Here is a 26657-nt window from a genome sequence, read left to right on the forward strand (position 1 = left end):
AAAAACACTTCAGTAACTGACGGGAGACAGATGACGTGACCTCCGCTCCTTTACTCCTATTGGTAGATGCTCCCGAAAGTCGCTCATCAATTTTCACATTTTTCACTCTGTCGACAACGGCAATCGTTGCTCCTTTCGCAAATTTAAAGTTGAAATAAATGAGATTATGTCGCTGCCAGTCACTGAGCTTAATGCTCCGTGTCCACTGGAGAGTTTTTTTTTGCGGCCGTTGTAATTTTTCAATTGTTTAAAAAAGACTTCATATTACAGTAACTACCGTGCCTCAGTGTAACCTCTTTTGTTAGTCTGTTAACCCATTTCAATCATTTAAATTGTTGAATTTGCATCAATTTATTGTTCATTTTATGTCTTAACATTTACAGACATTTACTAATACAGATACTATTGTTGTTAATTGTACATTTAACATAAATTTGACACAAATACTGAACGTGATATATAACTGGATAACATCTGGTTAAAATGACATCATAAACAATGATATCCACCTATTTACTACACCCCATGACGCTCTGCATGAATTGGGACTGACGCTGCTCAGTGGATTCTTAATCTTTATTTATAGCAAAATGTGAATTTTACACTCTGACTTATAAACGACATCAGTAGTCCTTCCAATGAATTAAAGTGGAATGGGATGACTAATGGTCTAGATGTGTTTGCTCAGAATACTGGTGTGTAAACACATGTCCCCAACCTCGATCAGAAGGTTATAGTATGATGCAAGAATAGGAATTCCAAGACAGCTATAGCTCAAAGTCTGTGATTTATTCTGGTAAAGCAACTTAAAACTTGGTTCTAGTCATTTAATAATGATCTTCTATCAATACATTCTTAGGGTTTGTTTTGGTGAGTATGGCTTCTGCAATGCATCAAATAATGACAATAAATAATAAGTTCACTTAATATACAGGATTACATATGCTGAAATATGCCTTTAATGCACTTACTGAATGTGTTTAGGATGAAAACGTGTACGTGCATGCGATTTAGCACTTTTATCAGCTCTGCAGGCGTATGTTGTTCCAACACCTCACAACTAAGTTTTAAATATATATTTAGATAGATAAATGCATTCTCATTTTATATACTGCATTGCCATTTTCCGTATTGCATTTCAAAGTGAAGTTTGCTCACAATGTGCTTCCATAAGGCGGAGCCGACACTCCAGTAATGGCTCAAAGAAGTCTATAACAGGTTATCAGGTTAGATCAAATTAGACAACTTTTTTAGACATCTAATAAATTCATCTAACAACAAATATATACAACAGGAATCAATAATATTCCACCAAATATAGATTACAACAGCGGAACAAATTAAGTAGGTATGTATTTGATCATGTTTAGCATCATGTGTGTGCATCAGTATATACACAAATAAACATTGTGTTAGTTAATATCAAAGCACTTAAACAGTGATACAACACTCACGTTACAATTTTACATTATTGGATGTAAACAGTCTCAATCACGCACACTTTAGAACAAACAGCATGAGCTGCCTCGTCTGCTGTGACAGCACATTCTAGAACTATACTGAACCTGTTTGTGTGTTTCGTTACTCCGCCCCCATAAGACGTAACCCGTAAACCAGCAGGGGGTTTTATGCAGCCGCTCTCTAATTTGTGCAACAAATAAATACACTGGAGTATAACGTTATATACCACTAATCATTTGGTATATGTGGTGGTAAATTGAGTCTAGAAACAGGGCGATTATAGATGAGGCCCCAATAGTTACTTCTGCTACTCTAACAGTTCCATAACTGCTTGGAACAACTCAAGTCACTTTGCCTACAGGCAAACGGCTCTTTGGTAATTGAAAGTCCATAACCTCAACTACTTGTCCCAATGATAGGTCGGGTGTAGATTGGCTCCATTTAGGAGGAGTTTGTAGAGTTGGAAAATAGTTCTGAATGAACTTTTTCCGCAATTGGTCTGCAATACGTCGGCTATGTTGTCACTGTCTCTTGCCAAATGCTGGTGCCTGTGTCTGAGATATATGAAGACACACAACCAAGTGGTTTAGAATGAAGTATCCCCTTCACCTCTACAAGAACAGTAGACAAGTTCAAATGGCTACAAGTTCAAATGGCTTTCTACATCGGGCAAAGAAGCAACATAATTCCACCGTCTCTACCCAAAAGTCCCACCAGGGGCTCCCTATAGTTTATCACTCGCTTTGGTCCACCTAGGTATTTCCTTCTGTTGACATCACCCATTCACTGTCCTTCCCCAGCTCCACATCCTCCCCACAGACATCCGATCTGTGTCTTGTTTTGCTCTTTGTGTATCTAAATCCCAGTTTCTGTTTAGATCATTGATGGTTACAAGATGAAAAATTTGTCAAATACTAAAAAAAAAAAAGGTCAAAAATACATTTGTATTTCACTCACCAACTGTTGATATTTCCTCTCCTGGACCTCGACGCCTGGCATTTTTCTTGCTGGTGGCCCGTTTTAACACTAAAAATAAAAAACAACACTTGTTTGCCTTACATACCTAAATGTTAGACACTAAAAAAACACATAGTATAACATTTATTTATTTGCAACTTCCTTAAAATTAAATAAGATATACCATCTAATGCCGATCTGCCAGAATTCTTGTTCTCCTCTGCAAGCATTACTTCCTCTTAAAAAAGAAAGAGAAAATTATTAACTTAATATATCAAGGCATGCTACTAATAAACATGTTAAAAGTTTGGAAGAATAATTAACTTTTAAGGGCTGTTTAGACTACAGACTATAATTTTTAGAAATCCTTCTAAATTTAAGCGAATAGTTGAGTTCACACCATAACTATAAAGATGATAATATTGGAAAAGCCTTTTCGCAGTGGAAGTAAGCAGAAGCCCATAAGTGTATTTGATTCTTGTCTTTTTAAATTTGGCACAGTGCTGTTGCTAGGAAACGCGGTTTTGTTTACTTACTACTGTCCTGTCAGGTGTTGAAGTTGCGTTTGTTGTCGTTCAGTGTTGTGCGAGTTTCACTCGATTGTTGTGTGATTTTCTAAGTCATGTCCAAAGCCAGCTAAAGCATTTCAACACTGCACTCAGTCCAGTCAGTAGGAAAAGGTGAGTGTATACGATTCTTTTTAGGTGTGTCCTGCTGAATTAAATTACCTAAATCAAATGGGTATATAGTCGGAGAAAGCATGTAACCTCATTGTCAGCACTCAGTATGTGAAGACCAGAAATCTGCATGATTTAACTGTCCTATTCTTCAACCTTGACTATAAGTCTGCAAATCCCATCTGTCACTAGACACATGTAACCAACTAGATCTGATATAAACTATCCACTGCTTCACTCACCATACCCAAGTCATCCCGCTGCACACATCACACCATTTTCTAATCACTTTCGACCTCAACTGACTCCCCCAGGCAGAACACACACTTCTCTACAGGTCACCTTTAGACACAACCATGACTCTTCCCTCACGCACACCCTCTGTGGTTTCATTCACACTCGCTACCTCTAACAGCTCTCATTACTGGAGGCTAACAGTGCTACTGACACTCTATGCTCCACACTAACATCCTGCATAGACGGCTTATGCCCACTCACATCTAGTCCAGCCTGTGCAACCCCCTTCGCTCCCTGATTATCTATGAGCATCGCTCCAGGCTAGGGGCTGCTGAGAGAAAGTTGAGCAAATCAAAAGAACCCTCAGACCAATTTCTTTCCTCTCCTCTAGTCCGCTCAAGACTGTACTACTGTAATGCTCTCCTGGCTGGCCTACACTCACTAATTCACATGTATGTGCCCTCCAGAGCGTCTTGTGGTGCCATCCAAAAAAGTGACAGAATCACGTCCACGCACCTTTTCTAAAACTGTTTCAGGAGGAAGGAACGATTTGCCCGTTTCTATAAGAGCAGCTGAATATTTAATCAATTTTAAGGATCACCTAAAAACCTTTCTTTTTCTTTTACTCTTTTTCCACCCTCAAAAAAGTGTTTGTGTTTATATAGCATTATGTTCTGTGTGGGGCTAATTAAGACCAGTTTTATAACACTTATGTATCGTTGCCCTTTTGTTTAACTTACTGCTTCTATTGTTCTGCCTCCTATGTAGGTAGCTTTGAAGAAAAGCATCTGCTAAACGACCGAATATAAATTTAGATATCAATGGGATTGTTTCTGGCCGACATCGGAAAGTTGTATGGTTATTGCTGATTGCGATTCAGGATTTTCAAATTAAAGGCGGAAGAAGCTGGGAAGTGTTGTGTTTGAATATAATACTTATTGATATAATACATACTGTATATTACAACTTGGAGTAAGTTGGCAAGATGCATGCTTTACAGCATCCCGACCAAAAGCGCACCTTCGTCCATAAGAGAGGGCATCGGGCCTTTGTAGTTAGATTATTTGGAGTAAAGACGCTTGGCTTTAAAAACGTAAACCAACCATTATTGCAGACATTAATATAGTTATAGTTATTTTCATTCTGCCAACCTGCCTGTTTGTCATTAAACAGCACAGAAGAAAATATGTGACCCAGTCTTTTTTGATCCAGCTAAAGTGTTGTTGGTAACACTTTAGATTAAGGTCCCCTTTATAAAGCATTTGTAAATGTGTTCATTAATGATTAATAAGTCATTTACAAATGCATTATAAAGCAGTTATAACTGCGTAAATTAAAAAAGGGATTCTAACGAAATATATGCCAAATAGTGAGCCCTTTTAACTCGCATGTTATAAATGCTTAATAACGTGCATACTTCACAGGCATCCACTTTTCTTTAAAGGGCACTTCAATACAGCCCTTCAATAGGGCTGTCAATAACTTTAAATACATGATTCACATCAGAGATGTTGCTTTGTGAGCCAGCATTCTGTTTCTACAATAAATAATAAAAAATGTTTTCTTGTTTTGGTTTACTATTAGAAGTAATTGAATCCAGGGGCGTAGCTACATGGTGGCCATGGGTGGCCACATCTACCCCTGAATGATGGATGGCCACCTATCTGGCCACCTCTGTTGTGCAAAGCAGTTTTAAGACGTGTCGGAGTATACGGAGTGCTGCACAGATCATTTAACATATACACTGAAAGTAATGCGAGAACATTACTCACGCATTAATATGATGTCATACGCTGACACACTGACGCAAACAGTCTGAGCGCTATAGCTGAAAAGCTGCTAACCACTTCGAGACAGTGTACTGTCTGTGTACTGAAATTTTGTAGAAATGCAATGATGTCATTTGATTTATATAATTCAGTTATATGTAGTGTTGCAAAGAATTAAGGTGTAAGATTTTTCTTGATTTAAAAAAGTGCATATACAGCACTATAATATATGTGTAATTGATAAAAGAATGTACATGTGGTTGATAACAGAAAATGACTTCAGTTTCTTGTTTTACACACTTTGTTTCATATCGACCCTTGCTATGTTCTTGTAATTTGTAACAGCCAAATAACATCAAGATGATAATGAATCTACTTGAGAGTCAAATAAATTATAAATACATTCAATTACTAAGCATTTATAAAATTTGAGTTAAAACGGCTCACTATTTGGCAGGTATTTCATTAGAATCCCCCTTTTTATTCATGAAGTTATAACTTCTGCTTTCTAATGCATTTGTAAATGACTTATTAATTGAACACATTTATAAATGCTTTATGAAGGGAACATTAATGTAAAGTGGTACAGTGTTGTTTTTCTATTCTACATAAAATAAACGTAGATCATGTAATAAAAAACACTAAAATATAACCATTGGTGGGAGCTGTGGCACAGTGGTCAGTGCACAAGCTTCAGACACATATATGACCTGTTGGCCGATCCCTCGTTATCTCATAATTCGATTTTGAATGTTGACTTGTTTTCACAGACAGGCTCACATTAATTGTTTCATTGAATAAGTCAATTCTCAATAAAATGTATTAAACAGAAAACAAAGCCATTGAAAACAGGCCACATCAGTAAGGAAAATGCAGTCTCTACGCCTTGAAAGTGAGCTGTTGTACTTTGGAACACATCATATGTTCTGAACACAGACAGGCACATTTGCCAACACTCCTGTAAGTGAGTCAGTGTCACCTTTTTCTGACCCTTCACTGCGTGGGAGCCTGAAAAGCTTCATATACTCGTGTTTACCTGAGTGTTGTGTGGGTGGAGGGTGAAATGTGAAAAGAGTAGTGTAGGTGTTGTACACAGTGAAATCTCGGTCCTTCACTGAACCTAGGCAAAGACAACAAAACTTCGCCTGCCTAGATGAAATTATTCAGCAAGGTCAAACTAATAGTGCCTAATGATAAATTCCTGTATACGTAACCTGAATCAAACATTACTGATGCTAGCATTATGTCCTATTTGGGTTTTTTGAGTCATAGTTAATTGTTTTTTTAATAGTGAGAACTGGACCTTAAAACAAAGTTTGGCCAGAAAACCTCGTACTTTGTGCCTCACTGAAGGTAGGGCTTTGGAGTTAAAATAACAACTTTGACCTACAATTTGAATAATCTTCACACAATTTGGTCAAATGTTAACATGAGTGGTGGTTTCTCTTAAAAACATCAGGGCTGTCCTTTCATAAGAATTTTAATGGAGAGGAGCGTAAGGATATCAATCAGAATCTGACCCAGGCCGAGACCTGATGCATTTCTTTGTCACGTATGGGGTTTTGGTTTTCATGTTGAGGACTTTAAGACTTTTAAAGTTTAAAGAAGATTTGTAGACAACATTATATTGAGTGTATGTTAATTGTTTTTTAAACTCATCAGAACTGATTTTCCGTCTCGTGTTACAGTATTATCGCTGTATCCAGCCATGTCAAGGTTTAAATTATGCACTCATAACACAGGGCTTACTAAGAGCATAGAATAGAAATGAAAATTACACAACAACTAAAGTAAAGTTTTTCAGTTTTAAAAAATGTCCAGTTTAAAAGGTTGTAATCAAACAAAGCCAGAATTCTTCTATCTGGCCTTAGAAAGAAGGGAATAAGATTTCCTTATAGACAGTTCCACTGACAACTGTGACATTTCAACCAAATCTCACGGCAGTGTAGAATCTATCAAATCCTGTTCATAGACACGACTTCCCTACTTTTTTGGTTCATTTAGCACAACTTTCAATCTACAAACCTCATGTGTATATACAGCACATACATTTATAATCTGATATAAGGGAAAGTCATACATATTTTATGAAAGGGCAATAAGCCATTATTGCCCTTAACCCCTTAGATTGAAAGTTGTGCTGAGTGACATGAAAAAGGGGAAATCTGTGTCCACGAACACGAATCAATAGATTTAATGTTGTGACTGTCACAAATTCCTGTGAGACTGTGTTGGGCATTTCCAACCAAAATTCCCTTTTCGAGTCAGAGAAAAGAGTGGGACACCACCCTGTGGTATATTGTCAAAATCTGCACCTTGAACTACAGTAGCTGGAAGTAGGATTACAGGTTTACTTTGGAGGTTTACTCCATTGGCAACCTACTGGAAATATATTGTACTCTCATTGTAACGGCTGTGGCTACTTTCATCTCCACACACAACTTGTAGGACTTTTTGATTTCCTTTTCTTGTGGCTTGTCTAACTGCTACATTTGGACACTGTTGTAATATGGGTCATTTTCTATGTTGGGTGATGATGTGCTATGGATATTTTGGAATATATGATGACAAAGAAACTATCTGGTTGTTGATGCATTTTAATGGACTTCAAGTACAACAATATCAATTAACAATCAACCCATTTACTGGCAAGTCACAAGTCCCAGATTTTGCTAATTGATTGTAGCAGTCGCTGGGAAAGTTATAAGTGTACTTTGGCGTATAATGTGCATAATCTTGGTAAACTAAAGTAAACATGATAAACATAATGTAATATCACATTGAAATGATACAGGTTCAAATTTTGGAATTGAAGTTAACGTCAGCGTTGATGCTGGTTCAATTTTATCCACAGTGTTAAAAAAAAGAGATTACAAATTCTGGCTAATATTTAGCCAAATGATCTTCATGGTTATATATGTTAGTTCACCAACATGCATCACAATTATTTTCAGACCCTGTTAAATTTGCTTTGATGTATCAGCCATTACATCTAATATGCTAATATTTGAGATTGACAAGCCAAAACCAGCATTAAAGGCTTTGATGCTGTCCAATTCTACCATGTGTTTTGCAACTTTTAACATTCTTGGAAAAATAACAGGCTATTGTAAAATGTATGATCAAATGGCAACCTAAGTAGCTGAGATGCAGTGGTTGGTTGAACTTACCTACTGGCTCATCTTACCCCTTCTGCTTAACTTAATCAATTTACCTGCTCTGTCTATCCACGCACGGTAGCCATTGAGTTCTCTCTCCACCTGTTGCTGCCGTCTAAGCTTCATGAATGCACGTCTGTTCTCCACACGCTCTCTTTCTTTTGCAAATTCCCTGTTGACATATTTTAAATATCTTATTATGTCATTACTGGTGAGGACATTTACATAAAAATTCAATAATAGATCAAAAAATGTAATTACTGAGAGTAAATGTTTGCCAACCGGAACATAATTAATAGTTACATTGATAATCACATATTAAAAATTAACTTCTGTAAATTTCATACCCAGAGAGGACACCTAAAACAAGGTTGAGCACAAAGAATGAGCCAATAATGATGAGAGGGATAAAGTAAATCCAATTCCATGTGGGTCCCAGAGCATCATTGGTCTGGGGAGAGAATGTTAGAATCAACACAAAGGACAAATACAGTTAAATGGTCTGCTCGACAAAGTTTATACATATCATTTTACTACCCTTGATAAACTGTAAATTCTAATAACAAAACATCAAACGTAATGCTTCAACATGTTATACACATTTTCAATTTATTATTTAGTAGCTTCATTGTTAGTATAGATGCACCTGGTGATAAAACTAAAACTAGAAACAGGTGTGAGATAATGGGTAGGATTGCTGCCTTGTGTTCCCTGTACTCGAGAAACAAAGGATCCTGTATGATTCCACCTCAAGACCAAGAATTACCCAACCAGAAGAGGTGGAATCATGACACCAAGCTCAGATTAAGTCACCATTTCATCCAAAAAATGAATCAAAGGTAGCAATGACGGTGCACATAACGAATGTATCTGACATTGTTATCAAATTCCTTCAAAGTCAAACAACACAGGGAGACTTAGAGCATTGGAGAAAAAATGTTTGCACTCCTGATAAGGAAGGGATTATAAGAGATGGACAGGGTAGAATAGCACTACCGAAATTAGGGTTAATTATCCTAATTAGACATTACCATGGGTTATCTCACACCAGTTGTGCAAAAGTAGTTCAAGCAATTAATCAATTGTACTGTATAGCCGATGTTCGTAAATCAGCAAAGCTTGTTTTGGATGCATGCTTAACATGTGCTCAGGTAAATCCGCACAAATCAGCTAAGCACGATGCATTGACACATCCGGAAGCTCCTTTTCAACATTTACAAATTGATTTTACGCACATGCCGCCGTTAGGAAATCTAAAATATCTTTTGGTAATTATTGATCGATTCTCAAAGTAGCCTGAAGCGACGGGATTCACTTCAAAAGTAACACAGCTCTTATCAAAAGCGTTGTCTTATTGATTGGCATTTTAATATCCCGTACCATCCGTAAGGTGCAGTCCTGAATCGAACACTGAAAACACGACTAACAAAAGCTGTACTCGATACAGGAAGAAAGTGGGTTGATTTATTGCCTGCAGTCTTGGCAGAAATACGAATGACCCCATCTTCCACGACAAAATTGTCACCGTTCTAGGTACTAATGGGTAGACCTTTCCCGACCCCGTGGGTCAAAGGCCGGTCTGGTATTTCTTGTTTAGGTGATCTTCAGGTGAGCCAGGAGGACTATGTGACTTCCCTAGTCGAAAAGTTAAATTCTATATGTGCTGATGTTTCTTTGTGCCTTGCTCTTCCCTCAGAAAACCCTACTCATAACTTTGTTCCAGGACAAAACGTTTTTGTGAGGAATCTGAAGCCAACAAAGGTTGGAGAACCAAAGTACCACGGACCAGCGACTGTGATTGCCGTCACACGGACAGGAGTTCTGACGGACTACCAGCCCCAGTGGATACACGCTTCCAGACTGAAGTTGTGTTCTTCAGGAGCGCAGGCAAGCTCCAATTTAACATAGAATCTCAACAGGGGATTCACCTTAATACATCTCAGGGTAGAGAAAGCACTGACTAAGCTGAGGACAGTACTACCTTTTGTGAGGTAGGGGCCACCCAAAGCAAGAAGGTAGGAGGCCCATTAAGCCAACAGTGCTGACTCCGTAGCTTCCCCTGAGGTGCATTGAGGGCCAAATTGAATCATTGAAATTATCCTAATGATGGGTATGTATACAGCTCCACTCAATGTGGAGAACGCAGGAGCTTACAGCAGACATGCTAGTAAATGATAAGGGTGATTGCAATATGCCAAAACAAATGTCTTTAATTGTACAAATGACTCTGAATATTCGAGAAGGAAGACCACCAACATCCGTAATGCGAGACTATAACTGTTCGTGTACAGGAGAACCTTTTCAAGGTCCTGCATTTTATGTAAATGCTCGTCCCGCAGAATTATGTGTGTGTTCCAAATCAGGCAGACATATAGTAGGAATGTCCGATTGTAGAAATGAAATGACTTTGTCTCAATCAAATAACGGACATCATAATTGCACCATACAATATCTCAATAAAACTACTGAGGGATTTGAATGTCTATTCTCACACTTAGCTAGTTCACCAGGAATGGTGTGGGTTTGTGGTGAAACTGCATATTACCATTTAGATGCAGGGGAATGGAAAGGTTGTTGTTATGCTGCTATTTTGTCCACAGGAACTAGCATAATGGAAAAGACAAATCTGGCCACATCTTTGAATAGACATAAAAGGGAAGTAAAACTGCCAAAGTATTATGCAGGCCATAAGATTAGTGATCCATGGACTACTCCTTGGGAAAACGTGGGATGGTCCCTAGCAGGTTTGTTTACAGGAACCGGTACTACTGTTGCTCTGAACAAAAGTAATGGTCTGGCATGGCAAGTTCTTTCTTTGGAAAATGACACAGCACAAGCTTTAAACTTAATCTCTAACGAATTAAAGAAAATGAGAGTTGCCGTCGTGCAACATAGACTTGCTTTGGATATATTAACAGCAGAGAAAGGAGGAGTGTGCAAAATGCTAGGAGTATCTTGTTCTTTTTCAATTCCAGATTATGCAGACAATGTCACCGACGTTGTGAAGCACATGAGAGAATCAGTTCGTGAACCCACACCGGTAGATGCAACATGGTTTCAATGGTTGGACAGCCTATCCGGGGGATGGGGATATTGGATAACCGGTACAGTAATTCCAGTTGTGATGACCATCTTAGCCTTGTTATTATTTTTGCCATGCATGTTGCAGTGTGTGGTCGGATGTGTTAAAAGATCTGTTACTTCCTTTACAACCAAAGGAACCGATCGAATGATGTTAGCAAAAAGAATGACTGACGTCAACCAGGCTATGCTGGTTAGACGGACATCTAAAGGTTATCGTCCGAAAGAACAGAATCAAACTTGGGGATCCATATTTGATCATAACAGCGATACGGACGAGGATGATAATGATTGTGTTCAAACACAGGAGTTAGAACCAGAACCAATACCGGTGATAGAAGAACCAAGAAATGTTGATGAACGTGACAATGTAATGGAAGGAGATAATGGGCTTGACGATTCGGTAATTGAGATTGGCACGGTAGATGATGAAGAATAGATATAATTATGTTTATGTTTTCGTTTTTATTGAGGGTGATTGGTGTTGTTATGTTTTTATTACAAATCAGTCCGATTGATCTTTTACCTCAAAGAACAGCTTGCAAACCAGAAAACCACATAAAAATACGCAAATGCAACTATCCTTTTATTAAAGATTTTGTATTAACCTTTTGTACTACTCTATATATATTTGTTCTTTAAAGGGACACAGGACGGCTTGTAAGACCGTTGGTCTGAAAGTGGCCATTGTGAGAATCTGGATTTCGTCCTGTCCTCCACAAATACTGCATCTGTGTTTATTCCAATATTCATCATATGTATTCTTATTATTCACTTCTATTCAGAATATTTGCTCCTTACTTTCTTGTTCTTTAACCTCGTTGAAAGTTGTATTATGTCTTATGCTGTCTTATGTTGATATAAGCATCTGTTGTTCTCCATATCAAGGTTCCTAATGATGCCTATGGACGATTGTTTTGTTATTGTAATATTAAATATGTAATCATATCTGATTGTTTAGGAGGAAAGACTAAACAGAAAGTCTGGTGATTTTCCACTGTTTTGGTGGTTTTATAAAACTTATAAGTATTAGTCCTAAAATAATAAACTTTGGACTCTGATTGAACAAGCACTTGTGTCTGTGTCAAACTTTGTCTCCAGGCCTGAAACTCTGTGTGTTCCGTCGACTAGACTCTTCAACCGTAGAATATTGTTAGACAAGGGGACATAAGAAGTTTACATTCTTTCACTGCCATTACCAAGAAGGGTGACTGATCTCGAACTCCACCCGCATCAACTAACACCAGATCCTCCCTGGCCATTGGCTTTGCCCGGGTCTCCATCACCACTGGATTTCCCTAGACTGCCTTGTCTTCTTGTTTGTTTTTGGGATCGTCTGAAGTCCATAGGATTATGGCCCTGTCCCAATTATATTTTATAGCCCTATGCCTGCAACTTGCCTCTTGAGACAAAGGGGTTGAAAACAATCCCCTAAGAAATGGGACACCACTACTACACAGTCATTCATCATACATCACTGCTAGATCCTTCAACAAAGTTGTGGCAATATTTATCACAAACTTCCAAAATGCCGCAGTCTGATGTAGTCATATCAGTTTCATGAATTATAACCTAAAAAGTGTACAACCGCTATCGTGTTCAAATTCCCTGGACAAAGGAGATGACCCCCTGAACGCAATCACGAACTGTCCGCAATTGCATCTTGGAGACGGGCCTGATTATTATTACATTTTTGCATTTGTCTTTTGTTGTGGTTCTGTCGTTAGCAAACTTTAGCAACGTATTCAAGAACATGAAAACGAACACAAGATTGAATTTAACATAAACCTAATTTTTATTTGTTGTTTAAATCCTTATTAATGGCAAAAAAACCTTTCAATATACTTGTGTGTGTTGAATCATATTGGTAGCAATTTTAGAATTAAAAATGTAGTATGTTAAATGCTAATGCATTATGTACTTAAATAGACAATCAAAATACCACATGTGCAACATTAGGTGCAAAATAGAAATGAAAATAATGTAATTTACATGTGTCAGTTTCTACACTAGTTTTAACATTTTAAATTGCAAAATTAAAATTAAAATGCATTCCCCGGATTGATTACGGTGGCGGAACCTTTGTCTGTGAATGTTTTGCCAATCCTGAACGCTGAAGAACCCTGAAGGTGAACAGAAATATTTAACCTATAGGCTACAGTGCTCTGCTTGGAGCGAAAAAGTGAGTGTAACACGCACACATTTTTACCAAAGAATACATCATTTATAGTGGTTCACTTCCGCGATTTGGTACAATTGTGTTCATATCAACAGCGAAGCATACTGAAGTTCACATGAACCACAGCCCAGACCTCCCTTTTTAAGTATACTCTGGTTCGGAAGACTGCATTCAACGAGAGACATGATTGGTAAGATGAAAATCAAAATGCGCCTTCTTTAGCTCTTCCTCAGTTCGGTGCGAAAAATAATACTAAAAACTAAATTTTATTTATTTCCCAACAAACAGCCAGACTAACGAATGGTTTGAAACAAGCCGTATCGAGGCGCAGTCTTTAGGCTGCCTAGACAGGGCTCGCTACTGTGTACACAGGCCTGTTTGAATGTGGATGGAAAAGTGCCAGTAAGCAGGGAGGTGTTGATGATGTGTGTCTGTGCAGGTGTGAGTGTGCTGGATATGGCCTGAAGGAGATGGGAGGGGATTGGGTCAAGAAGATCTTGACATCCCATGTGTTTTGGTTGGAAGCACATATTCGTGGTTTGTTATGATGGCCATGTGCTCTCCTGTTGTGTTTTCTTGTTTCCTTGTTTAGCTTCCCACCAGTGTTTGAATCCCCACACCTGCCTATTGTTAAATACCCCTTGTTTGTTGCCCTATTTAATGCCCTTGTGTTTGTTGTCCTGTGCTGTTTAGCTTTGTTTGGTTACTTTGCCCTGCTTAGTTTCACCATACTTACCTCGTGTCCAGATTCATGTACTCCTACTCTTGACCAAGTTCCTGAAAAGTGTCTAGTTTACTTTATCCTTTTTTCTACAGATTTTTGCCCCCTCATGGGAAGAATTTGTTTTCAAGCTCATCTTTGTTCAGTTCTTGTTTTACCCCATCGGAGGTCTTTTGTTTTGTAAAAAAAGTTTTGAGTTTTGTACCTGCCGCCTAATCTTGGGTTCTATTTCCTTATGTCCGTGACAGCTGCCTTTTACGCGGTCGCAAAAAGGAGTGATACGCAAATGTAGTACCAAGCTTTGCTATTTTGGTTCGTATATATTGTTTGCTTGAAATATCTGTGGCACAAGTCGCATAGGTTTCTTTCTTGACTGATTTGCAGCACATTAGAAGCCAGTAAATTTCGATTCACATATCCTACGTTTCGCTATTAAACACAAACAACTTAATATTTGAGATGTTTTAAATGAAACTTAAGAGTTCAGAAAACATAATTTAACCGTTGATTATTTGAGACAGCGCTGGATCATTAAAATCTGTTCACAGCAAAACCGAACAACATGCAAATGCTTTTGTTAAGTTTCATCTGAAGTTATATTTACATTGTGTTGTGAACATGAGGAAAAGTGTCATTAATACACACTTAAATCATTGGAAGATATTTACACAAGCCCTTTCATTTTGCTTTAAAGGTGAGGTGTCCGATTTCTGAATAACGCTTGTTTAGACAGAGTCGGGCCGAGTACAAAAACAACCTTGTAGTCAATCAGCAGTAAGGTGCACAGTGCACAGGATGGACATTAGTCGATCCGAGCGCTGACGAAAGTGACAGATGGGTGTAGGGGTGTGTCTGTTTTGGTGATTTGAACATGATGTAATAAAATGTCTATTTTTGCATATAAATTAATATAATTATAAATATATATTATATACATTATTATTATAATACAATAAACATATATATTTGGCACATTTTCTGTTGATTTAGATTAATTCAGAGTACGAAATCGCTTAGTGTATTCTATAAATACTTAGCATCAATTAGTAAGCATCTCTGTAGGCTCTGGCTCTTGTTTAAATCTATTCCATCGAATGTTTCAGATTTTTCAGAATAAAAGAGTGCAGAATTAAAAGCCTGCATACTTGTGATGGGTTAAATAAAGTAAGCAGATGAACGTGCCCACTGAAGTCCAGCCCAGTATTAAAGTGTAAATGTGCAGCTGTCAATATGTTGTTTTTGCCAAGTTTATTTTATTAATATTGAGTATGTTTTATATTCTAAGTCAGCTAAACTTCTCAAGTCAAAGAAATTGTGCATAGTCATGGGGCTAACCCTAACCTATGTTTTTCTTTGATTAAAAAATACGGGTCGCAAAAGATAACAAAAAATCTAAGCACAATCTTTATAAAAAATAATCAATCACAAATTATCCATATAAATTATTAAAAAAGAAGTAATCTGTTTTCTAGAGTCTCAGACCTTTCCAATGACATATAGTTTGTCATGATTCGATTAATAATTACATGCACAACTTAGGTGTCCCGTATACGGAACGGGTGACAGTTAACAAGCTACAAGGAGAAGAGTACGGGAGTACATTCCTATTTCTGAAATAAACACATTTAGTTATTTCTGTTATAAAGCGGCCCTGCCAAAGGTGGATTTGTGTATCCAGGCCAGAGGTTATACCTATGTTGGCAATGGTTTGTTAATTCACATTTACTTTTATTAATTTGGCATATCTGTACCGACTTACAAGTATGAGAGCATTAGACATTTTGTCAACATGCGAAACAGTACAGTAGAGAAAGAATATTCAAGCTAAAAAAAAGCATGCTTATTTAAGCTTAGATAAACTAAATTTGGCTCTATACACTGTAGTAGGCTTCCTGAAACATGTTTTTATTGCTCTTATGCTTTTTGTTGTCCTAATGTAAATGTAATCTTTTTATTAATTTTTTAACAAATTTTGGGTGTTTTTGGAAAAAATGTAATTGGAGTGGTTTTCTCATTTTTCGATTTCAATTTTAAATCATAATAAACTAATGAACCACTGATACACGGATTGAAGAGGATTAAAAACGTATCTGTTCTGTGAAGAGTCTTTCAATCAGTACATGTAAAAAATCTGTTGAACCCCTCAAATGAACAGCTTTAAAACAAACGAGATGTTATACTGTGGATGTATAGCTGTGTGATTACTCCCCGTGTGCCTGATTCCCATGGAAGCTTGCTTGTGATTTTCTCCCTGGAATAAACCTTGTGTGTGTGTGCAAACCTACCTGTTGTCCTCCTCCTGTGTGTGTCCCGTAACAAAACTTCTGTTTTTGGAACAAAAAATTGTTTGGTACACACAGGGGTAAAAGACTGATCCATGTCCACAGTAAAATATACCGCCATGTATTCATTGTTGTGGATCTACTTTTATACCAGAGGCTCTGGACGTCTTGTTCAGATACTTGGTATCATGGATGATTTTAAATACGAAAAGATAACAATCTAAACCTGACTTGCTCTGCTAGAAATCCCATGATGGGTGGTAGATCTTCCATCAGCATATTGATTAAAACAAACGTCAAAATCAACACAGAATGACTCATTGAGTACAAAATCAAGATCCTGCCATAGCCATCCCAGTCCCCTGATCTGAACCTTATTGAGAATAAATGGGATGAACCGAACAAGAGAGAGCAACAACGTTTGAAGGATCTTCTATCCCCCAACACACGCTCAGTTGTTTTCCGTCAATAAAAAGATTGGAAAAGATCAAAAGGAGAAACAAAGCAGATTTGTTTTCACAGGACTCTGCGCTCCTATGAAAAGAAAAACATCTTCTAACTTAGCTCTGTATGCTGTTAAGACCGGTCTTTTTTGATTGCACTTATGCTTTTTGTTGTACTTATGCTGTCCCAATTGCTTCCATTGTTCACCCCATCTGTAAGTCGCTTTGGATAAAAGCGTCTGCTAAATGAATAAATGTAAATGTGAATGTCATATTTACCAAGGTGGCTAATATTTTTGTCCCCAACTGTATTTCAATGGCTTGCATGCTAATATAAGTTTGTTTTGTTCCAATGTCTACATCTTATTTTCCTGAAGACACCATAGACTGATAGACCAAATTTTACTAGTTTAACCTCTACTTTGCAAACAACCCAACAGTGATCCCATTTGGGGCCTACATCAAGCAGAAGGGAGTTTCGGGTTATGATGTATCAATTACACATATTATACTTACAGTATATCGCTTCAGTCACATTATAATACAATCATTCAAGGGCAAGACACACATTTGTGTATAAACCCTAAAAGCTTATGTTAGATTTAGGGTGCCAATTAGGACAGGGCCTGGGCAGCTATGGACTGGAACGGATTGATTAAAGTAAATAACAATGACTTACATTGTACAGGACAGCAGTCCATCCCTCCATGGTGATACACTGAAATACTGTGAGAACAGCAAACAGGATGTTATCAAACTGAGTGATGCCATCATTGGGCCCAATCCATGTGCCACTACAGTTGTATTTATCCGGACACCGCCTCACTCCACACGCAAACTCAACCTCGGATGAGTCCACGGTCTCATTATCTAAAAAAAACAGGGTGCAAGACATATTAATCAATGTGTAAAATAATACAATGGGAATATATGTTACAAAACTAAATACAGATTGTGTACAGTGCTATGCTTTAGTACTATTTCATAAGGGGCGTACCAATGCACAATATATGCTGGATATTCTGGTTCCCTACACTCATATTGTAAGTGGAATTTATTTGCCAAAGGAACTGAAAACCCAAAATTAACCAATTGTTACGTGCGTCCCGAGCTCCTACCTGCGTTGCCCTGGAAATGGATGCGGAACAGCTGTCGACACTCACAGGTTGATCGGTCACAGCTGCCGCCGATTAACAGGCGGGCTCATAAGCTGCCAGATCACCAGAGGAAGAGGGGAAGGCTCTCGACGGGACAAATCCTAACGTGTTCTACCTTTTACAGACAGCAGTGTGTGACCGGAAACCCCGACGACAAGCACCCAAGAGACTCAGGAGCGGACACGGACACCACACCACGCACCACTGGGAGAAGGAACCACAGCACCCACAAACTCACAACATATCTTTAATAAGACCCACCCTCCGGGGACTTGTTATCACCCAGATCCTTGTCATGTAATCTTCCACCTCCCTACACTGGTGGAGAATGCAGGCGACGTTGAGGAACTATACCGACAAACGCACCGGATACCACGATTTTACAGGCGTGGATATATATACATTTTTCCACTGGTTGGTCTTTTCCAGGCGGACGCTCGCTCACCTATGGAAGAGCTCTTCCAACGACTGACAGAGGTCAGCATCCTCCAGCAGCACATTACCAAATATCTCGCCTCCCGCCAGGGCCAGACCGAGCCTGATCTCGAGGCCCTACCGACTGCCGCAGCTTGACCCGTTCCGCTGCCCGATCCCTGTGCAGGTAACGAACGCAACTTCTGCCAAAGATAACGGCCCATGACGATGTCGAGGCTTCCCTGCATATGTTTGAAACCACGGCAGCCGGGGAGAAATGGGAGGTGGACGAATGGGCGCGATTGTTAGCGCCACTCCTCACGGGCAAGGCAGAAGGTATATTTCTCCCTTCCGACGGCGGTTGCCAACTCCTACAATGACTTGAAAAGGGAGATCCTGTCCAGTTTGGTCCTCTCCCTGATATGTGCGGCACATCTCTTCTACTCCTGCGAATACCAGTCCGGTCTCCCAACCCGGACCCAGGCTGCCAGCTGGCCCCGCCTCGCTCAACAATGGCTGCTCGACGCGAAGCGGCCACCGTAACGGAACCCCTCTCGGTTGACCGGCTGCTACGTGGCCTCCCACGCTCCACCTGGCAGGCCGTCTGGATGAGGAACCCCACCACCATCGTGGAGCTGATCGAGGCCATGGAACTGGCGGATGTTGCTCACCAGCAGGGCGGGGAGCAAGCACCGCTGTTTCCCGGAGGGTCATCCAGGAGCAACCCCACCGGACATATTCATGCCGACGGAGTAGTTCACACCCACCGTTCGTTCCTGGCTAGCAGGCTGCATCGTGCATCAGGACCTGTCAACTGGAGCCCATAGGGTGGACGTGATGGTTAATGGACGTGCATTCACCGCCCTCCTGGACTCCGGCAGCGCGGTCAGCCTGGTCCAGAACCGCATCGTCCTACCCCGGGGTGAGTCTCGGGTTTACCTCCAGATCACTTGCGTGCACAGGGATATCAGACACATGTCCGACCAGGTGGTTGACGATATTGGCGGGCATCGGTTCCTGGCCAGGTCGAGGACCTCCCAGTGCCGGTTCTGTTGGGAAGGAACCGGTCAGGTAAAAGGACATCACCCCTCCCTGATGGCCTCCGACAGCGGTAGAGAAGGTTAGACCCCCCCGTTGAACCCTAACCCTTTCTTTGAAATGTTTCAACAGGTAACGGGTGTGGGCTTGTTTGCCAGGGAACAGTGTGAGGATGACTGCTGGTCGCAAGTAAGGGCGGTTGATGGGAAGAAGACGCACCCTGGTCCTCATCCTCTCCCGCACTTCGAGGTCAGAAATGGCCTGCTGTACTGTGTTGCCCAGTGGAGGGTTGAGGTAAAACCGTTATAGGTGGTACCCCGGTCAAAGACAGAGACTGTGTTGGAGCTGGCACATTCCAATCCGGCTCTTCTGTCAAGTCTGCCCGACCTGCCAAAAGAGGTCTCAGAGGACTCCTCCCCCAGTATACTGATTCTGCTGCCCATCATCGAGGTGCCCTTTGAGCGCATCGAGATGGACCTGATGGGGCCATAACCAAAATCTGCTCATGGCCACGAACACATCCTGGTAATCCAAACAATGCCACCCAGTATCCGGAGACCGTGCCGCTGCGCAATGCCGCGACCAAGGCCTTCACGCTCTCCAGCCGGGTCAGCATACCCTCGGAGATTCTGACCGACCAGGGGACCCCGTTCATGTCCCGGCTAATGGCAGACCTGTGCAAGCTCCTGAGGGTGAAACAGTTGAGGACCTCCGTATACCATCCCCAGATGGACAGACTCGTTGAACGCTTCAAAAAAACGCTGAAGCAGATGTTGCGGCGGGTCGCGGCCGTGGAAAAGCGGGACTGGGACCTCATGCTCCCCCACGTCCTCTTTGGTATACGGGAGGTCCCCCAAGCGTCAACTGGTTTCACCCCGTTCAAACTCCTCTTCGGGCAGCAACCCCAAGGACTGCTGGACGTGGCGAAGAAGGCTTGGGAACAATAACCCACACCCCCCGCTCAGTGATAGAGCATGTCCGACAGATGAGTGAAAGGATCAACAGGGTGATGCCATTAGTCCACGAACATTTCGTCTCCGCCCCACATGCCCAGCAACGACTCTATAACCGGTCCACTCAGCCTCGTGAGTTCTGTTCCGATGACAGGGGGAAGGTCCTCTTCCCCATCTCCGCCTGCAAATTCCTGGCTAGCTGGCAGGGGCACTACAGAGTCACGGAAAAACTCGGCCCTGTCACCTACCGGATCCGCCAGCCAGGAAAGCAGAAGGAGTTGCAGATATATCACATCAACCTTCTGAAAAAGTGGATGGGACTAGAGACCAGCTGGCCAACCTGGCAACAGTGGATCCAGTCGTCGTGGACATGGACCCCCTGTAGTCCGCAACACAGAAGACGGAGCTGCAGCACCTGGTCGGTCAATTCCAGGATGTGTTCTCCCTGGACGCACGTGGTCAACGCGAGATCTGGACAGCACCGGGGGACACTGTCCGGCAATGCCCTGCCGTGTCCCTGAGGCTCGTCAGCAGGCTATTGAGTCGTAAATCCAAAACATGCTGAAGTTGGGAGTGATTGAGCCCTCCCGCAGCCCATGGTGCAGCCCCATCGTGATGGTTCCGAAACCGGATGGCACCCTCCGGTTCTGTTACGATTTCCAATGCCTCGGGTGGATGAGCTGCTGGATCGCCTGGGAAGGGCTCAGTTTATCTCCACCCTGGACTTCACAAAGGGGTACTGGCAAGTAGGTGGCCTTGACCACTTCCATCGGCCACTGGCAATACTGGACCTTACCCTTCGGGGTGCACGGAGCCACGTTCCAGACTATGATGGACATCGTGCTGCGGCCGCATCAACCCCACACCGCAGCCTACCTGGACTACGTGGTGATCCACTCCGAGCATTGGGATGACCATCTGTACCGTCTCCGGAGGGGGTTGACCTAACTCCGCAGGGCTGGCCTAACCGCCAACCCCCTGAAGTGTCAACTTGGCCTCTCGGAGGAGAAGTATCTGGGTTTCCAGACCCAGCTCAAAGACCCAGGTACATGTGTTCTTGGGGGTTGGCGGGGTATTATTGCTGCTTCATACCCAACTTCTCTCTAGCCGCCACCTTGACAGACCTGACAGACCCCTACTACGCTTGAAGCAGAGTAGGCCTTCATGAAGGTGAAGACGGCGCTCACAAAAAATGTATCATTGCTATCTTGACAACCCTAGTTCAAATGAGGAAATACTTTTAGCCGAAAGTCCAATTACAAACACAAACAAGATAAATTGTAGATGTGAGTTAAAATTATTAAACCATCTAAAAAGCATCAGCAGCATAATAGAAATTGTAGATTAATCCTAATTATAAAATGTTCCTGTCTGTGGGGAAGTCAGAAAGCTCTGGCATCTTTATTTCTTCTCCTAAAATGAATGGAGGTCTTACGGTTGTGGAACAATTTCATGACATAATATTCCTTCTGTACCGGAGTGTCCCCATAACCTATTATCAGCAAAATTAACAGATATTAACAGATATGTTCCGCATTCACTTATTTTATAACTGGATTGGTTTTACTGCCTTCCTATGTACTGTGCTTGTTAAATCTGATTAAAAGAACACGTGACTGTTCCCTACCAAGGATATCTGGTAAGGAGACACAAGTGTGATGTAGTTTCCCACTATAAAACTCCAGGCCGATGATAGCAAACATCAGAATGGCGAAGAAGAGAAGAAGACCAATCTGTAGCAGCGGTACCATGGCTTTCATAATAGACTTGAGAACTATCTGTAAACCTGAAGAGATATCAAATGGATTAATACTGTAAAAACTGCATTTGCATGGTGGCTGCACATTGAACCTTTAATGCATTGTTCAGGGAATGCGATTGGTTACTTACTGGGAATACCCGAAACTAGTTTAAGCGGTCTCAGCACACGCACAGCCCTTAGCGTTCTCAAATCCACTGGAATATTCATATGAGATCCAGCTGTTGCCAGAATCCTGCAGACAGAAACAAGCAAACACTCACAGAACAAGAAAATCACTCAATTGGGAAGATGCAGAAAGGACGATGACATACTTCAATTAAAATCTCATCCAGCTAGGTCACATCCTCTCTCATAGAACTAAAGAGATTTTTCACAGAGATTTTTTATAGCCTGAAGTGCTTCTCCTTTTTGAATGTCGACGTATGGCGAGGTGTTTGAATGATAAGATTCACATTGTTGATTGTAATACTATGTGCATCCTGAAGCGAAAACGGCATTGTTCACGGTGTTGTTGGATGTAACAGCCTGGCTGAGATTTTAGCGGAAGGACGTCGTCGCTCCGAGTGCATTTACCAAATTTAATTGCAAATAAGCAATAAAGCGATTAAGAGGGTCCTATATTAACCACAGTTGACCCTTCCATCAACTGTGGTTTTCCTTACGTGTGAATGATCATTATATCCTAAGCAGTAAAGAGGCCAGAATGACCAATCATGTCCATTCAGAAAACGTTATATAGTTCATAAAAACTTCAGCTGCCCCAGAATCGACTATTCAACATCATGTTTGGTGTTCTGCACATTGCCCGGGCTATGTTAGTAGTGTTTTGGTATAGGATTAATTAAACCATTATAATTGGTAACTTCAGACAATGCAAGGTGGGACATCCCTCCAGGGGGAAGCCTATGTTAGTACGCCCATGGCTGGCGAGGAGACAAAGTTGTTGTAAATAATGTCAATAGAGGAGGTGCACTAAACAAACTGCTTTGGTGAGGAAAAAGCAAATTACAACCTGTCTGTTCATCTTTAATCATTAGATATTTTTTGGCATTACCTTATGATGCAACAGTGACTGATTCTCAGATACAGTAAGTGTTGTGAAATATTTGAAGTTTATTCCACTCAAAGAAATGCAGAGGTTGTCATATCATCATATAATTGAGATCATTTTTGATAGTTTGCCTCCTCTTACTTCAGACAATCACAGCATTGGAAATGAATAGCATCAAATTGCAATATTTCCATCTGAAAGGGATACAATATTACAGTATTCTAGGTCACAACCATTCATTGGGCCAAGATAAAAATTGAAAATGTTAAATGAGCAACGCTTCAACACAAGGCCTTGCAACCACATTCAGAGTTCTTGATCCTATGATACAAGATACAAAAACAGATCGCAGATGTAAGACACACTACATATAGTCCCCACCTAGGTTTGGCTAGGACTGCCCGCAAACTTCACTCTTCTCCCCCAAACACTGTAGCTCGTGAGCCTCATTCACGGCAGACCAATCACAGCAGACTAGACCTTCTGACCAATCAGATTCGGCTAGCAAGGGAGGGGATTAGACATATGAATTGCCGACCAAATCATTTGATAGTCCGTCAAGAGGTAAGGTAAGAATAACTGCCTATTATTACAAAATAATAGTGTATGTAAATGTATAAGTCTATGTACATAAACCAAAGTAGGACCTTAAAAACCCCCAGTTATTTACTCTTTTAATATTTAACCTTTCCCACTCAAACACTACCTAGCCAGCGGGAAATACTGGATTCTGTCATGATTCCACCTCACCTTGTCAGGTATTTCTTGTCCTAGAGGTGGAATCATACAGGATCCTCTGTTTCATGTGGGAGAGAGACGATTTCTTCTCTCTCTGGTCTGCGTCATCGTTCCTACCCTCCTGTTTCCTAGTTTGTGTTAATTTCCTCTCCTTGAGTGTTTATCCCCTTCACCTGTTCCCTCTTAAGTTTGTTCCCTATAAAGAAACCTCATGTTTCATTGTCCTGTGCGCGTTCATTGTAAATTGTACCTGTAGCTGTATGCTGTTCCTGTGAAAGTCTTACTGTTTCAAGTTCCTTGTCTCCCGAGTTCCAGTTTCCTTGTCTTGTAAGTGTAGTTTAGTTAATGTTAGTGTTGTTCAAGTGTTTGTTTTCTTAGTTTTAGTTAGTCAGTGTCCTTGTTAAAGTTTATTATTTATCCTGTCTTGTTTTCCCCCTTGTGGGTTTTGTTTTGCCTGTTTTGTTGTCTTGTGTTATAATAAATATTGTTAATCCCTTCATCTGCCTGTCTCTGCCTTGCAATTGGGTTCGTCCTCGAGATCCATAACAGGATTCATTAGGCAAACATGTGGATCAAATACTGTATATCACAACCAAACCTCTTTCCAGACACCAAACTTTTTGACTGTCAGTAAAGATGAGCCACAATGAAAGTGACAATAAATTGTCCCGCATCAAGTGATGTAACTGACTTCAGTTGTTTCCAGCACAGCAAAAGAAACACAGCAGTGACATATATATAACAGTGAAAAAATAGGGATGTGATGTTTACAAGTTTAACGAATAACCACAATAAAAAAAACGGTTAGTATCATCATGTCATATTTTAATATTCATTAAATCTTACCCACTTATCGCTTTTAAAACTAACGGTAAATACGGTCCAGCGTCAGCTAACGTAAGCAATAGGAAAACAGAGGCACATTATGAAATGTTGGTTTTGTTCATTTTGTTATGTATTGAGATAATGTTGCGGATGTCATCACGCACACAAAGAGAGCAGTGAAGAGAGATGAGACATTCAATCGGGGGTCTGTGTGGTTTAATCCGAAATAACCAGCCAGTTTAGCTGAGATAGGCAGCGTGCATTAAAGATGGACAGCACCGTTCCAAAGTTTGACTGTTACAGCAATCCAGCCACGTTAGGTGGACAAGATGGTTCAATGCTTGATTCAACACAATGTGCATGGTTATTTTCTCCACACTCCCTGACACAAGAGGGCCAACAGACTACATATGTCTGGAAAGTTAAGCAAAAAGTGCAATGGAAGAGATCATTTTGCAAAGATGTGTAAAACAAAGGAACGCTCAAGACGAACAGTACAAAGAGTCTGAAGAGAAAAATCAGGAGTTTGAATTTGGTTAAAGTGAAAAGATCATTATGGACAAAATAACATTCTCAGTTGATGAATGAATGATAATTGACTCTGTTGCAACAAGCAAAATAGTGGATGAAAGAAAGGAAAATCAAGTGCAGCTCTGTCAAAACAGTCCACATCAAGTGAATCCTTGCCAGTTTAAGGAATTTTCTAGAGTGTCGTAGGAATCGGAAAAAGCAGTACAAAAGCTAAGTACACAGTTATTTGCGGACAAGGTGAGTCACTGCTCGGAAAAGACACAGAAGTTAAACTAGGAGTGCTTAGGATTTGCGCTAATGTTGCAGTGGTCAGTGATGTGAAGTTGTTCCCCAAGTTGTTCTGTGGAGAAGGCAAACTGAACATGAAATAAATCAGCCTGCATATACTGTGGACAGCAAAGTGACACCAGTTGCACAGCCCCTTAAACGTGTTACGTTCCAACTAAAATAGGCTGTTGAGAAAAAAAAATATGAGCTGTTTCACATCGACATCATGGAGAAAGTCAATGTAGGAACCACTTGTGTAAACCAAGTTGTCATTGTGCCCAAAGCAAATTGGGAAATAAGGATGTGTTTGGAGAAGAGACAAGTAAACACTGCGATTATTTTCCCATTCCCACAGAGGATGAACTGTTGCAAGGAATGAATGAGTCAATCTGTATTCTGCAAACTTGACCTAAAATAGGGATTTCACCAGCTTGAGTTGACCCCAGAATCAAGAGATTCCACAACCTTTGGTGTCCATAATGGTATATTCAGGTTCAAAAGACTGGTGTTTGGAGTTTCGTCAGCCAGTGAGCAGAACCAGCATGAGACATCCCCTGTTCTAGCTGGCATCAAAGGAGTAGAGAACATATCAGATGACATCATCATCCATGCACCTGTCAAACAGACTCACCAGAAGAGAATGCACACAGTACTAAAGAGACTGGAGAGCTGTGGCTTGACTCCAAATGCAGTGAATTGCCAGTTTAACATGGACAAATTGGTATTTATGGGCATGCTGCTGTCAGAGAAGGGCATATACCTGACGGCAGAGAGAGTGAGAGCAGTTGATGAGCCAAGAGAGCCCGAAAATACCACGCACGTGCAATGTTTTCTTGGTCTAGCTGGCTATAATACACGTTTCATACTTCAGTTTGCGAGTATCTCGCAACCTCTGCACAAACTTACGGAAAGTATGCCACATTTCATTTTGGGACTGAGCATAAGAAGCCACAACA

General features: G+C 40.7%; 1 protein-coding gene across 1 annotated transcript in view; it reads right to left on the reverse strand.

The window, feature by feature from the left end:
- The window catches only part of cacna1eb (calcium channel, voltage-dependent, R type, alpha 1E subunit b), a 177864-nt gene that overhangs the window by 113469 nt on the left and 37738 nt on the right, over positions 1 to 26657 (reverse strand). The window contains exons 4-10 of the mRNA XM_056742725.1: positions 22418 to 22521; positions 22155 to 22313; positions 17645 to 17835; positions 8607 to 8710; positions 8316 to 8431; positions 2603 to 2656; positions 2419 to 2487 (exon numbers count right to left, since the gene is read on the reverse strand). Of these exons, the coding sequence (XP_056598703.1) occupies positions 2419 to 2487; positions 2603 to 2656; positions 8316 to 8431; positions 8607 to 8710; positions 17645 to 17835; positions 22155 to 22313; positions 22418 to 22521 (797 nt within the window). The remainder of the gene's footprint in view (positions 1 to 2418; positions 2488 to 2602; positions 2657 to 8315; positions 8432 to 8606; positions 8711 to 17644; positions 17836 to 22154; positions 22314 to 22417; positions 22522 to 26657) is intronic.

This window comes from Triplophysa dalaica, chromosome 3 (genome assembly GCF_015846415.1).
Source record: "Triplophysa dalaica isolate WHDGS20190420 chromosome 3, ASM1584641v1, whole genome shotgun sequence".
NCBI lineage: Eukaryota > Metazoa > Chordata > Actinopteri > Cypriniformes > Nemacheilidae > Triplophysa > Triplophysa dalaica.